Raw genomic sequence first — 11,633 nt, forward strand, 5'->3', positions numbered from 1 at the left:
ATGCAGATTTTTAATATATATATATGAGGGTATAGCTAGTTTCTTTATTAGATTTTAGTTTTCTTCATATATCTGATTTCTAGAAATGAGAGTGGAGACACATTTTATTTTGCTCTAATATATTTACTCCTCTAAGATTTCATGTATAAGGAATTAAATGAAAACTTTTTTTTCTTTTCTTGGCAGTCACAGCTGTTGGAGAAGGAGGCCAGAGATAACTCTGTCAAAAGCAAATGGTTTCACTGTCTCTGAGGTTAGGATTTACTGTGGAAACCCAAAGGTGAATGAGGGATTTGGAGAAGAAGAGACCTGCAAGAATGTTATGCAGTTGGGGTAATGGGTTTATTATATCCATATACAAGTAAGCATTTATTGGCGTTTTGTCAAAAATAAAGGACAAGGTGAAAGAAACTATTTTAGCATAAGAACAAGACAGCTGCAATAGACCAACACGGAACTTAAAGACTCTCAGAAGAACGCAGGACCTGAAATGAAAACTTGCAAATTGTGTAGTTAGTTATCCAGCCAATAAAGTCAACTACAGAGTGCAAGCAACACATGACAATAAAACGCGATCACGGAGGCTGTCTCTCACTGCGGGGCAGAGGAAGGCTCACTGATGCCAGGGATCACTGATGGGAAAGGGTGTTAAAACCTCATAAATCCACCATATCTCTTTTCCATTTGGGGGCCTTCTTTCGAGTAACTTTCACCTTCTTCGTCGGAGGGCAGAGAATCCGCGAAGCGCTTCAGGAAGCCCCCGTACCTCTTCTGGTAGTCCATCCACCACTCCGGGCGACCCACTCTTCTCATGAAGCCTCCATATCGCTTCTGCAGCTCTTTGGCTTCGTCTTCCAATTGCGGACTTCTCTTTAAGCCTCTCATGAAGCCTCCATATCTCTTGCTCACTTCTTGGTCATCGCTGCCCTCTTGGTGGTGGCTACTCTCTCGGTTGTCTCCTGTTCCCAGCAGCTCTTTCAGCAGGTCTGAGGAATTGCCCAGGCCGTCATCTTCCTCTACGTCCTTCTTCATGAAGCCCCCGTATCTCTTGGCAAAGATTTCACCTTCATTTGCCTCTTCTTCGGGCTCCAGAGGATAAAGCTCATCCATTTTCTTCATGAAGCCTCCATACCTTTTCATGAATCCCCCATACTTCTTGGCTAGCAAATGGCTCTCCTCCTGTTTGCTGCTTTCTCGGAGGGTGCTGGCGCCACCTTGAGGAAGCTCGAGTTTGGACAGCTGCAGAAGCTCCCTGCAGGTCTCCCAGGTTTTGAGAGAAGGCAGTTTCCCTTCACATTCCAGTGTGCAAGCCTGGGGAAAAGAATTCCATTTAAGGATAAAAAGAGGCTTTTCCGATTTTATTAAGCAAACAGATTTACGTGGCCTACAATATACTTGCTTTGATATGGAAACTCCCAAAGAATAAAGTAATCTCCACTTTCTTATTAAAACTTTGTCATACTGAACAGGCAAATCAAAGGAAAATCGAAACGGGAATTGTGAAGAATTAATTGAAACGAATGAGAAATTTTCTTTGACTTTTAACAGAGTGCATATATTGTGACATTTCAATAGTTTGAAAACTTTTTTTCCACCTGATTTTAACCTAAATTGGCTGCCTGCACAACCTATTTTCACTGGATAATTTTCCACTGTTGATTTCATTTTGTTTGAGTTTTTCCTAACCAAAAGGGAGAAATTTATCCTAATTAGGGACATTGTCCCCCCCAATTTTTTTATCTTCTTGTCTTACAGATAAAATGAATATTAATAATATAAGGTTTGTTTACTTTCTTGTGTTAATATTTTACCTGAAATGGTATCCAATATTCCTGTAAACATTTCCAATCCTTAAAGAAAAACAATTTCAAAATAAGTTTGGAAAAAAAGACAGTCTAATAACTCAATTTAAATTCTATGAATTATTTTAATTATGACATATTGATTTGGTGAAAGTAGAGATGTTTTGCTCCTCCTCGATTGTTTAAAACAGATTTAATCATCTTGAACCAAATGTTTGTAATTATGTGGTCCAATATAAAATTATATATATGCAAATGTTTAGATTATTCATGTTTCTTTTCTTAACATTTAGTTATCTGTGTACAGAAAAAGTCTTTTCCAATGGAAATCATGATATTTGACAAAATAGTAATGATCCATATATAATTCCTTCCTTTTTATTACATAGTAATTAAATCATAATCATTGTAATAGTTAGGCTATATAGTCCAATAATCTTGTTAAGAGTCTCTTCTATTCAACAAATCACTTGGGTATGATAAAAGGAATACAAAGCGACATGAACATTTACAAAATCCATAGACTATTTCTGAATATTTCAGGAATTTTTATAGCCCACTGAAGTCTACTTATAGAACTCAGGTTACTGACACTTGATTTAGAAAACCAGGCCCTTTCTTGGTATTTAAAACTATATTGGTATATATTAATTCATATAAAATACACACATATTATTTTTTCCATGAAAGAAAGCATTTTATGAGTGCAATATAATTCTTTAAGGTATATATTTAACTCGATGATTATTTAAGCTTTGTGTCTAAGAAAATTAAATATATGCATATATAAAGACATCTAAAGGTGATCTAGTTAAAGAGATCCTGTTTGATTCTTGATATCTGATTAAGAAATCAAAACGTCATTAAAAACTTAAGATGTTCAGGTGTCAATCATATTTCCATTCTGCAATACAATTTAAATGATCTCTTTACCAAAACTTAATGTTGAATATTTTGTATACTATTACCAAAATGCTTTTTAATGTTGAGATTCCTTCAAAAACAAATAATCGCAAATAATCAGAACAACACACGTACTAAAAAGCAATGTTAAATTAATTTCTATGCTTTTATATATTATGCATTTTTGTAGCATTTATCACACTCTGCATTCTAGTGAAGGTCATATCAGATGATAAATTCGATTTGGATGCAAGTCATGGCATGCCTGCTTATCTTTGCATCCGTCACAGAACCAAGCACAAATATCTTTCATATGGTAGAAGCTCAATAAATATTTGTTACTTTGATTTTACTATATAGTTTTGGCTAGGCAACTTCATTTCTTATGTCTTTTTTGCATCTAAGCTAAAATTCCAGAGCTGCCTGTCATTCTAACAACATAGTCATTAACAAAGCTTTTATCACAGAGAAAATAACAACCGTAAATGTAAGCCCCCCATAAAAAACAAATCAGTTAAACATAAAACAAATTAGCAAGAAGAAAAGATGGATGGAGAGGACTGTTACCCCTATTTAAGATGCAATATTTTCCTCATAGTTTAAATATAAAGCTCTACTATGTGTTTTCTCTTTAAGGCCATGTTAGCTCATGCACATGTTGAATGAAATGAATCAGGTAATTAAAATGAAACAAACATTTAACCTGAAATATATGCCTTGGATTTTGTGGAATCCTTTCCTTAATTTTTATTCCTATTTTTTGCATCTACATAACAAAATTTCTTCAAAGGCTCAATTTCTTCAAAATTTCTTCAAAGTGAGGAGCTTAACTCCTTAGGTGAATACATTATTCTCTACAGAACTGTTGAAGTCATCACAGAATTTCAACAAATTGAGAAAAGTGCAAAGGCATCATTGGGGCACTAGTTAAAAATGAAGCTTCCCGGGTTCCACATTCAGAGATTCTGGTTCAGTAGGGCACCAGGGGCCGTTCAAATGTTATACATAGACTATAATTAGAATAAGATTTTTTCGTCTTCAGTTTAAAAAAAATTTTCCCCTAAGCCCCTGTGGTTTAGTTTATCTTTGCATTGTTCCCACATCTTTGGACACTGGCCACCTCACCTGTGCCTTTTTCATAGCCGAATCACACTGTTGTCATAGTAGGTTTTACAAAAGCACATTCAACACGACAGAAGTTGAATTTCAGCATCACTTGCCTGTGAGACAGTTGCTGACCTTTCTCTCCTGTCTACTGAGCTCTCCCCTTCCACTCCCTTTATCCCTCCCTCATCCCTTAGCTCTCCCCTATCCACAGGTGAGGGTAAGAGGTAGAGGAGCCTGATGTTAAAAGGGTTAGAGAAATGAAATCAGAAGAAAGGAGAAGAAATGTCACAATGACATTATTTTCGAGAAAGGTGTGAGGATGGTTGTGTGTCGAAAGGGCCCTTGGGATATATTAGGAGTTGGGGCGGTTGAGCATCTTCCTTGGGACAGGTGAAGCGAGGCGACAACCCAGTGCTCTCCGAGGTGCTGAAGATAGCACATAGCAGGACTCCCTCATCTCCCGGGTTAGAACAAAGTAGGTTGTGTGGAGACATCGCCGCCCTTACAGGGCCCTAGCTAGTCGTGGGTCTCGGAAGCTGAGAGCTAGAGCGGGACGTGGGTCAGCGTTGGGGGAACCGTCGAGACACTTGGGTCACCAGAGACCAGGAGATGCGCCGCGCGTGGCCGCTACTGATTCACCCACATCGCTGACACTCACCAGCGGGTTGATGTCTGTCGGGCGCGCCAGGCGGTAGCTGCACGTCGCGCAGTCCTGGCTGCATTCCGCCTGCACTGTCGCCAGGAGCCCGGGGCCGAGCGCCAGCAGCCAGGTGCAGAGTCTCAGGAACCGCGCCATGGGCTGCAGAGAGAGAGGGATGAGAACTTCGAGCCTGCCCGGGCGCAAAGCGTGTCCCTCCGAGGGACCCTCGGCAGGACAGTCCCAAATGGGGGTTTGTGGAGCAAGAGCGAGAGAGAATAGGGACACACTTCTTCCTGGGCCCCTGACCACCCGACCGACGCCGTTTGGAGAGGCTCAAGGACAGCTCAGATGGTCTTGCAGTTCCCAGGTTGGTACTGTCACCCCGAGCCGGGGGCACTAGGCTGTCTTTCTGGGAATCCGCTGCCGCGAGCCGGATTTTGGAGAGAACAGCCAAGACCAAATGCGCAGAAAGCGGGAGCCTGGGGAGGCGCTACATTGACCCAGGTCACAAACAGGGACCAGAAGAAAGTTGGGGAACCCCGTGCAATGAAACGTAGAACAGAGCAGGCGGCCGGCCCCAAACTCACGCAAGCAAAGGCGAGCTCTGGACAAGTTCACTTACATTGACGCTGTCGGGATGGCGCAGGCTGGCGGGAGAAACCGAGTCCCAGGCTCGAGGCGCTAGAAGGAAGAGGAGAAGAAGGCAGGTGTCAGGGGCGAGGGGCGTCCAGGGGAGAAGCGGCTGGGAGAAAGGGAGAGGGTGGGCAGACGCCGTCCTCACCGTTGCAGTCGTCGGCGTCGCTGCGGGGCCTCGAGCTGGGCTGCAGGGCTCAGGGCGCCTGCCTCACCTCTCCTCGTTGTCGCCGGGCTGGCGGCGGCTGGAGCCACTTTATAATTAGCCCCAAACCGAAGGAGGCGAGCGCGCCCCAATCGCCGGCGGGCTGCAGCTGACGCAGGCCCTACGCCAGCCCCGCCGACGCCGTCGCGGGAGGGGTCTGTCCGGGCTGGTGCACCCGCCGTTCCCTGCCCCGGAGGGGTGAGGTGGGAGGGAGAGAGAGCTTGATGGCTCTCCTCACGGCGGGATGACAAACCAAGGTAGTTAGGAAATTTGGGGAGAGGATTAAATGACATCAAGACACCCCCCACCCCCGCCCCGGGTAAAGTCACTGAAATTGCGCTCCCTGGGGTGCGGACTCTAGGGGAGAGCCAAGGTGCGGGTAGATGGACAGATTTAGATTTCTGGAATGCAGTGGAGACCCTCTGAGCTGGTGAACCTGCCCCTTCTGCGCCTCCTCCTGTGGCGCCCTCGCGGTCGCGGTGGGCACCAAGCGCAGCCGTCCTGAATGTCGTCATTTATCATTTATCTAGTGTTGTCCCCGCACTAGACTCCGAATTCCTTGCTGCAGTGTCTAACAGCGTCAGGCGCTTAATAGGCGCTCAGTTAATGGTTAAAGAAACAAATGATTGAAACTTTTCGGGAATCTTAAAATGCCGGGACTAAGCTTTTCCTCTTTCGCATGAGCAAGATCGCCCGCCAAGCGTGGACGCAGTGAAGCCTAATCCGGATCGGTGTTCCTCCGGGCACTGCGCGCCGTTCAGCCGCGGTGGGAGGGGTGGGGACCCACCTCTACCCAGCTCCCAGGCGGCTGCCAAGTCCGGGTCCCGACACCTCAAGCGCGCTGTCCAGGGTGTCCCTGGGGTTGTTTGACGAGTAACAGGGGGTGCCGGGCAGGTGAAATGTCAGCGCACCAGGACTGTAGGGGCGAAGCGTGGGGGGCGCTGAGGGGCGCGGCACCCAGGGCATCCACGGCTTGCGGCGCACACATCCTCTCGGCAGGGAGAGGCCGAGAGCCAACTGTGTAGGTGGCAACTGTGGACTGAGACCCGCTCCGCCATTTCCTAGCTCCGCAGAAGATTGCCAAGAGGCGAGTTACTTGCCTTGTCTAAGGACTCAGTTTACCCATTCTGGAAATAGGGCCATTCATAGGCTTCCGGGGAGATGCAAGTGAAATAATGGATAAACACATTTAGCCTTGTGCCCGGCACGTGGCAAACCCTAAAAATGTGTTTCTAATCATAGTTCACCCATCTACCTTTCGGTTTGTCTATCATCTACTTATACATCTATTTATCTATCTATCTATCTCTCCTGGCCCTAGAGGGAAACCGCAAACGGTCACAGAGCCCATACATAGAGAAAGGATCTCAGGGCTTTCCCAGCCATAAGCTCCCTTTGTAAACGACGGGCCACCACTTCAACCTTCGCGGGGACCAGCAGCCGCGGGGCTCACCCGCAGCTCGGGCCGCGCTGCATCTCCTATTTTGGTCACTAGAGGGCAGCGCTCTCCTGCGTAGGTTTAGGTGCGTGCGGGAAGGAGTCTCAGCGTGTCGGCTCCGGACAGGCACCCAGGGTGCCCGCGGAGCAGCACTGGCAGGGGCTGCCTTGCAGCAGGGGCGGGGAGAGCGGAGCGCCGGCCTGCAGCGGCAGAACGCCTGGCATAGCCCTAAGATATCTTGCCAGAGCAGCATAATGTTTCCCCTTCAACATTTTAAGCTCTTCACACCGGGGGGCTGGCTGGTGGTGTCCTTCTCCAGCTACTTAGTCCTGTCCCCAACTGAAAGGACAGTTGACATCCGTGAATGAGATTTCCCTTTGTTGCCCAGGCTTTAGAAGGCAGCCACCTACATGAACGACGAAAGTAGTGCATGAACATACCGTGCCTAAAATGAAAGAAAATTTACTCTGAGCACTGGCATCCCTGGGTCAGCTGAGAATTTTAAACACATAACCAGGGGCAAGAGGCTGAGACGTGTGTGTGTGTGTGTGTGTGTGTGTGTGTGAGACGATTGATTAAGGCAGAAAGGCGCCTTGGGGGTGATTTATCCCAGTCTTCATTCTATGCATGGGAGAAACAGAAGCTCAGAGCGTCCAAGTGATGTCCAAATGACCAAGTGACCAGCCGAGGTGGTGGGAGAATCAGGTTTCCTCACACTTCCTCTCCGGCGCCCACCTCAAGCCTAGTTTGTTTCTGTTGGAACAATTAATGCATACTTTGAGTTAGGTTTTCATGGTGAATCTGCACCTTTCTCTGCGGCTTTTTAAATGTCAGGGCAGAGAGAAAGAGGGTAAAAGAGGGCTGTACCCTAGAAGCGATGCAAGGGTTCTCAGTGTCCCGGCACCCACCCAGATACTTGGGACACAGTGGGTGCTGAATGAATGTGTGTTGGCCGACTGACTCAGGGAAGGAATGAAGTGATGAGAAGTGGATCTCGTTTGCGTACTCCAGTCGGTGATGTCTTCCCATCACCCGCCTCGGTCTGCCTTAGAGGCCAAAGGGCGTACATTTTTGTATTCATTTTTTATATTTGACTGGTGGTATTGTGTTGCCAGGAATTTCCCTTTTCACCATTCTTTAAATATTTATCAAGAATGAATAGATTTGGCAGTTACCTTCTGGGAAAAGCTGCTCTAGAAATGAGACTCAAAACAGGGAAGGAACCTTCTCTTGAAGCATTTAATCCAGAGAATTATCATTCCCAAAAAACTAGGGTCCCAAATATTGGAAAAAAGGAATTCATTCCAGAGACCCAGAAATGTAACTTTTAAAGCCCTGATGATGAGTGGTGTTTCACTCCGTTCCTAGGTGCTCTGCAAACAGGTAGGAGGGATTTTTTAAAAAGTCCTTTCAGCGTCCTCTTCCAACATTTCCAGTTTGGAAGATGCCGAAATTGAATGATGTCTTTCAGATTGCCCATGCCTCTCATCCCTGCCCCTTCCTGTCACCCAAATACACACACTTTATTACGGAACTTGATTTCCCTCTGCCCCTCTCTCCCTAAAATAGCAGTAGTGGGAACATAGCAGCTCTGCACTCTGGGGATTGTGTAACGTTTCAGCATGAAAACACCGTGTTCTAACATTTCCGATGTTTGGAGTGATGCCAGAGGCAGGGCAAACTCTCTCGTTTCCAGTTACAATCTAAAATAAATGCTTTGCGAGATAAGATTCTGTGAGCTGTGCATGTTACCACGAAGTGTCACCATTAAGGGGTCTTCCCACCGGCTCGGAGCACCACAGCAGAGAGGCGGGAAGCACAGGCTTTTATGGTGTGATAAATCCTCATTTTAAGGAGAGAGCTGGTATATTCTCACTCTCAAAAATCTGGGAAAAGCAATAAACCTCTTGAAAGACAAAGTAAACTGATATAAAGCTGCCTGAAAGTGAGTTTAAAAATAATAAAATGTGTCAATGTGTCAGAGAGTGAGAAAGAGGAAGAGGAAGAGAAGGGAGGAGGAAAGACAGCAAAATCAGCGGGAAAGGGAGACTAGACTAAGCGCGTCAAACATACTGTTTATATACTTAGAATTGAAATAGGCTTCCTAAATTTGGTCTTCAGCAATCAGGGGACGATAAATGTTAGTATTAAGCATAGGTAATTAGACCATAAGTAAATCAAGTTACATTGTGACTCATTCGATTAAAAGAAGATAAAACTTTAGATGCAGCCGATATATGGATTCTTGAGCAGCTTGACTTTTAAAAATGACCTTTGGAATTGTCTTGAGAACCAGTCATGTTAAAAAATTGTGTTGCCTCTTTGGACCTGGACCTTATTGAATAAGTTGACTTTGATTTGTTTTTGATTGTTTCCAAAATCAAATTCCAGATCCCCACCTGTAAGACTTGCAGAGAAGGCAAAAATATTCACTGATAGAATAAAAACACTCATGAAAGAAACAATTTCCACAGTTGGGGTGATGCCGGATGAGAAGTCCTAAACAGGTTTTAAGCAATAATGAATCATTGAAGTAAATGCAAAGACTCCAGGTGCCCACCTTCTAGAGGGGACCCTTCTGTATATGATCCACAGCAGAACTTTACAGTAATGGATACTCAGTAAAGTTGTTTCTAAAAACTAAGTTCCTACTTGTAACTACATCTTCCACAGCTCTCACGCACATGGGAGGGACTCAAAAGTCAAAGTGTTGTCATAAAATTATACAGGGGATGAGCTAAACCTCTGCAGATAATATTCACTTCTAACTCTATAATTACTCTCTTGATATCTACTTTGTTGTATATAGACATTAGAGCCTGGCAAAAATATTATTTTTATGGGCATGAATTTTGTGAAAATCCATCTAGAGAGGTGGCCTTGTACGGCACAAAATGGAGTAAGAGGAGAATAGTGCCATTGAAATATGTGCCCTCTTTCAACTCTTATCTGATAGATTTGGTGGAAGAACAAACAGGGAATATCTTAGCAGATATCCTAGATACTAAAAAAATGAAAGATTTTCTGAGGGAAAATAATTGTTTTGGTATTAAGGGTTTAGGATCAGAAAATGCGAATTTTAATTTCTGTTTTGCCATCAATGTGGAAAATAAAACCAATCACGGTATTTTGTTGAATGAGTAAATGAAAAACGGATATCCATAATGTATAGGTATTCAATTTATATTAATGACGCTTTTTACTGTGCTGTGTTAAATTCAAATTTCTGAGGCAAAATGATATTTCTGAGTTGTCCTGAACTGTCATGTTTTTGGCCTTTTAGTTTTGGAGCTATAGGGCTTGATTGCCTTAAGTGGAGTGTTCAAATAATGAAAATAAATGAGTACTTCGATGATGGTTAAAGATTATTTATCTACCTGGATCCAGTGCTTCAACTTAAAAATTACAATGATAGAGAAACTTATAATAACTACAGGTAGCAAGTTTCATAAAAAATGTGATAAGATATTGCTAGAAAAGAGGACTGGTAGATGGCATGCACAATCTTATCAACGGCTCTTTTATTTAGGATGTATTATGTGGCATTGATTCCCAGCGTTTCTGTGTGTAGCAAAGCAAATTAGAGGAGGTAAGAGGTAGTATCAGTGTTTGGACCAGGACACTCAGGGGTTCTTCAGAAGGGCAGGGTTTGAACAAGTAGCGAAGACAGGAGAGAGAGTCGTAGAGCAAGGCAGAGACAGGGAGGAGACTGCCAGTGAAGACAGCTGTCAGAGGGCAAGGCGCTACGAATGGGGAATTGATCTGACTTGGGAAGCCTCTGATGGGGTGGGGCTGGGCCACCAGGAACAGAGCAGAAAGGAAGGAGATTGCTCAATCCCTCTCGTGGCGGGTAGGGCACTGGGGGAAAGCAGCCGGTCCCTCAGGGCAGCAAGACGTAAAGAGAACTGACTTCCACGAGCCCTCTCCCCCTTTTCTCTCCTAGATGCCCCAAGAAGATTTGTTCAGAGATGGGAAGACAAGAAATTCTTTTCCCCTCATGTATAAAATGTTGGGGTTTTAACTTTATAATCCCCCAGAGAAGATGTAGGAATAAGGCAGAATGTGTGTGGGTACCATCTCTTTTTATCTGCCCAGTTCATCATCCTGCCCTAGAGGGGATACGCACACTTTCATTTGTTAATTAATGGACATTCACTGAGGCAAGTTCCCCTTTAGCTTCTAGCCATAGGACCCCCAAATGTATTTTCTACTTCCAGTTTCATTGTCTTTGATTTTGTATTTTACATCTTCCCAAGCCCTTTGGAAGTTTGTGTCACTGACTACCCCTTTCTCACTTGTATTGATAGTTTTTGCCGCGTTTGGTTCTTAGTCCTCATATACCCTTATAAGTATAAAAACTTGCTTATTTTTCTCTCATTTTCAAAAAGAGCACTTACTTTTTAAAAATTTATTTATTTTAATTAGTTTCAAGTATGCAGTACATTGGTTAGACATCTAGATAGTTCATAAAATGATTCCTCCAATTACTCCCTCCCTCTCCTGACCCTCCACCTGGCCATCACAGTAATGCTAACCGCATTCCCTATGCAGTGCTCCCCAGCTCCATGACCATCCATCAGCTACTAATTTGTACATTTTTAACCCTTCACCCCCAACCCCTCTCCCCTCTGTCCATCTCCAAATTGTCCACTATATTCGTGAGTCTGTTTTTGATTAGTTTGTTCTTTTTATTCCTTAGATTCCGCATGTAAGTGAAAGTATATTGTGTTTATCTTTTTCTGTCCAAATTAAATACCTTCTAGGTCCATCAAAGCAATATATTTTTCCATCCCCTTCCTTTTAGCCTGTGTGTGTCTTTTAATCTGAAGTGAGTCTCTCGTAGGCAATATATGTAGAGGTCTTGTTTTCTTTCACTCTGTATTTTAGTTGGAGCACTTAATTCTT

At 44.0% G+C, this 11,633-nt stretch overlaps 1 protein-coding gene across 1 annotated transcript; it reads right to left on the reverse strand.

Moving 5' to 3' along the window:
• Positions 1–323: 323 nt before the first annotated feature.
• Positions 324–5,367, reverse strand: PENK (proenkephalin). Its single transcript, XM_006923978.2, has 4 exons — positions 5,234–5,367; positions 5,075–5,133; positions 4,471–4,611; positions 324–1,311 (listed from the first exon to the last, which is right to left on the reverse strand). Exons 3-4 carry the CDS (start codon positions 4,606–4,608, stop codon positions 649–651), a joined length of 801 nt encoding a protein of 266 aa, XP_006924040.1. The 5' UTR covers positions 4,609–4,611; positions 5,075–5,133; positions 5,234–5,367; the 3' UTR covers positions 324–648.
• Between the last annotated feature and the right edge of the window lie 6,266 nt (positions 5,368–11,633).

The sequence above is a fragment of the Pteropus alecto genome, unplaced genomic scaffold, assembly GCF_000325575.1.
Source record: "Pteropus alecto unplaced genomic scaffold, ASM32557v1 scaffold87, whole genome shotgun sequence".
In the NCBI taxonomy this organism is placed as follows: domain Eukaryota; kingdom Metazoa; phylum Chordata; class Mammalia; order Chiroptera; family Pteropodidae; genus Pteropus; species Pteropus alecto.

What these genes read in the sequence shown, in the direction of transcription:
- PENK (XM_006923978.2), bottom strand. Translation starts at nt 4,608, where the DNA reads ATGGCGCGGTTCCTGAGACTCTGCACCTGGCTGCTGGCGCTCGGCCCC. An exon ending in CGACAGACATCAACCCGCTG is followed by an intron (nt 1,312 to 4,470) that starts GTGAGTGTCAGC and finishes TCTTTTCCCCAG; the next exon opens with GCTTGCACACTGGAATGTGA.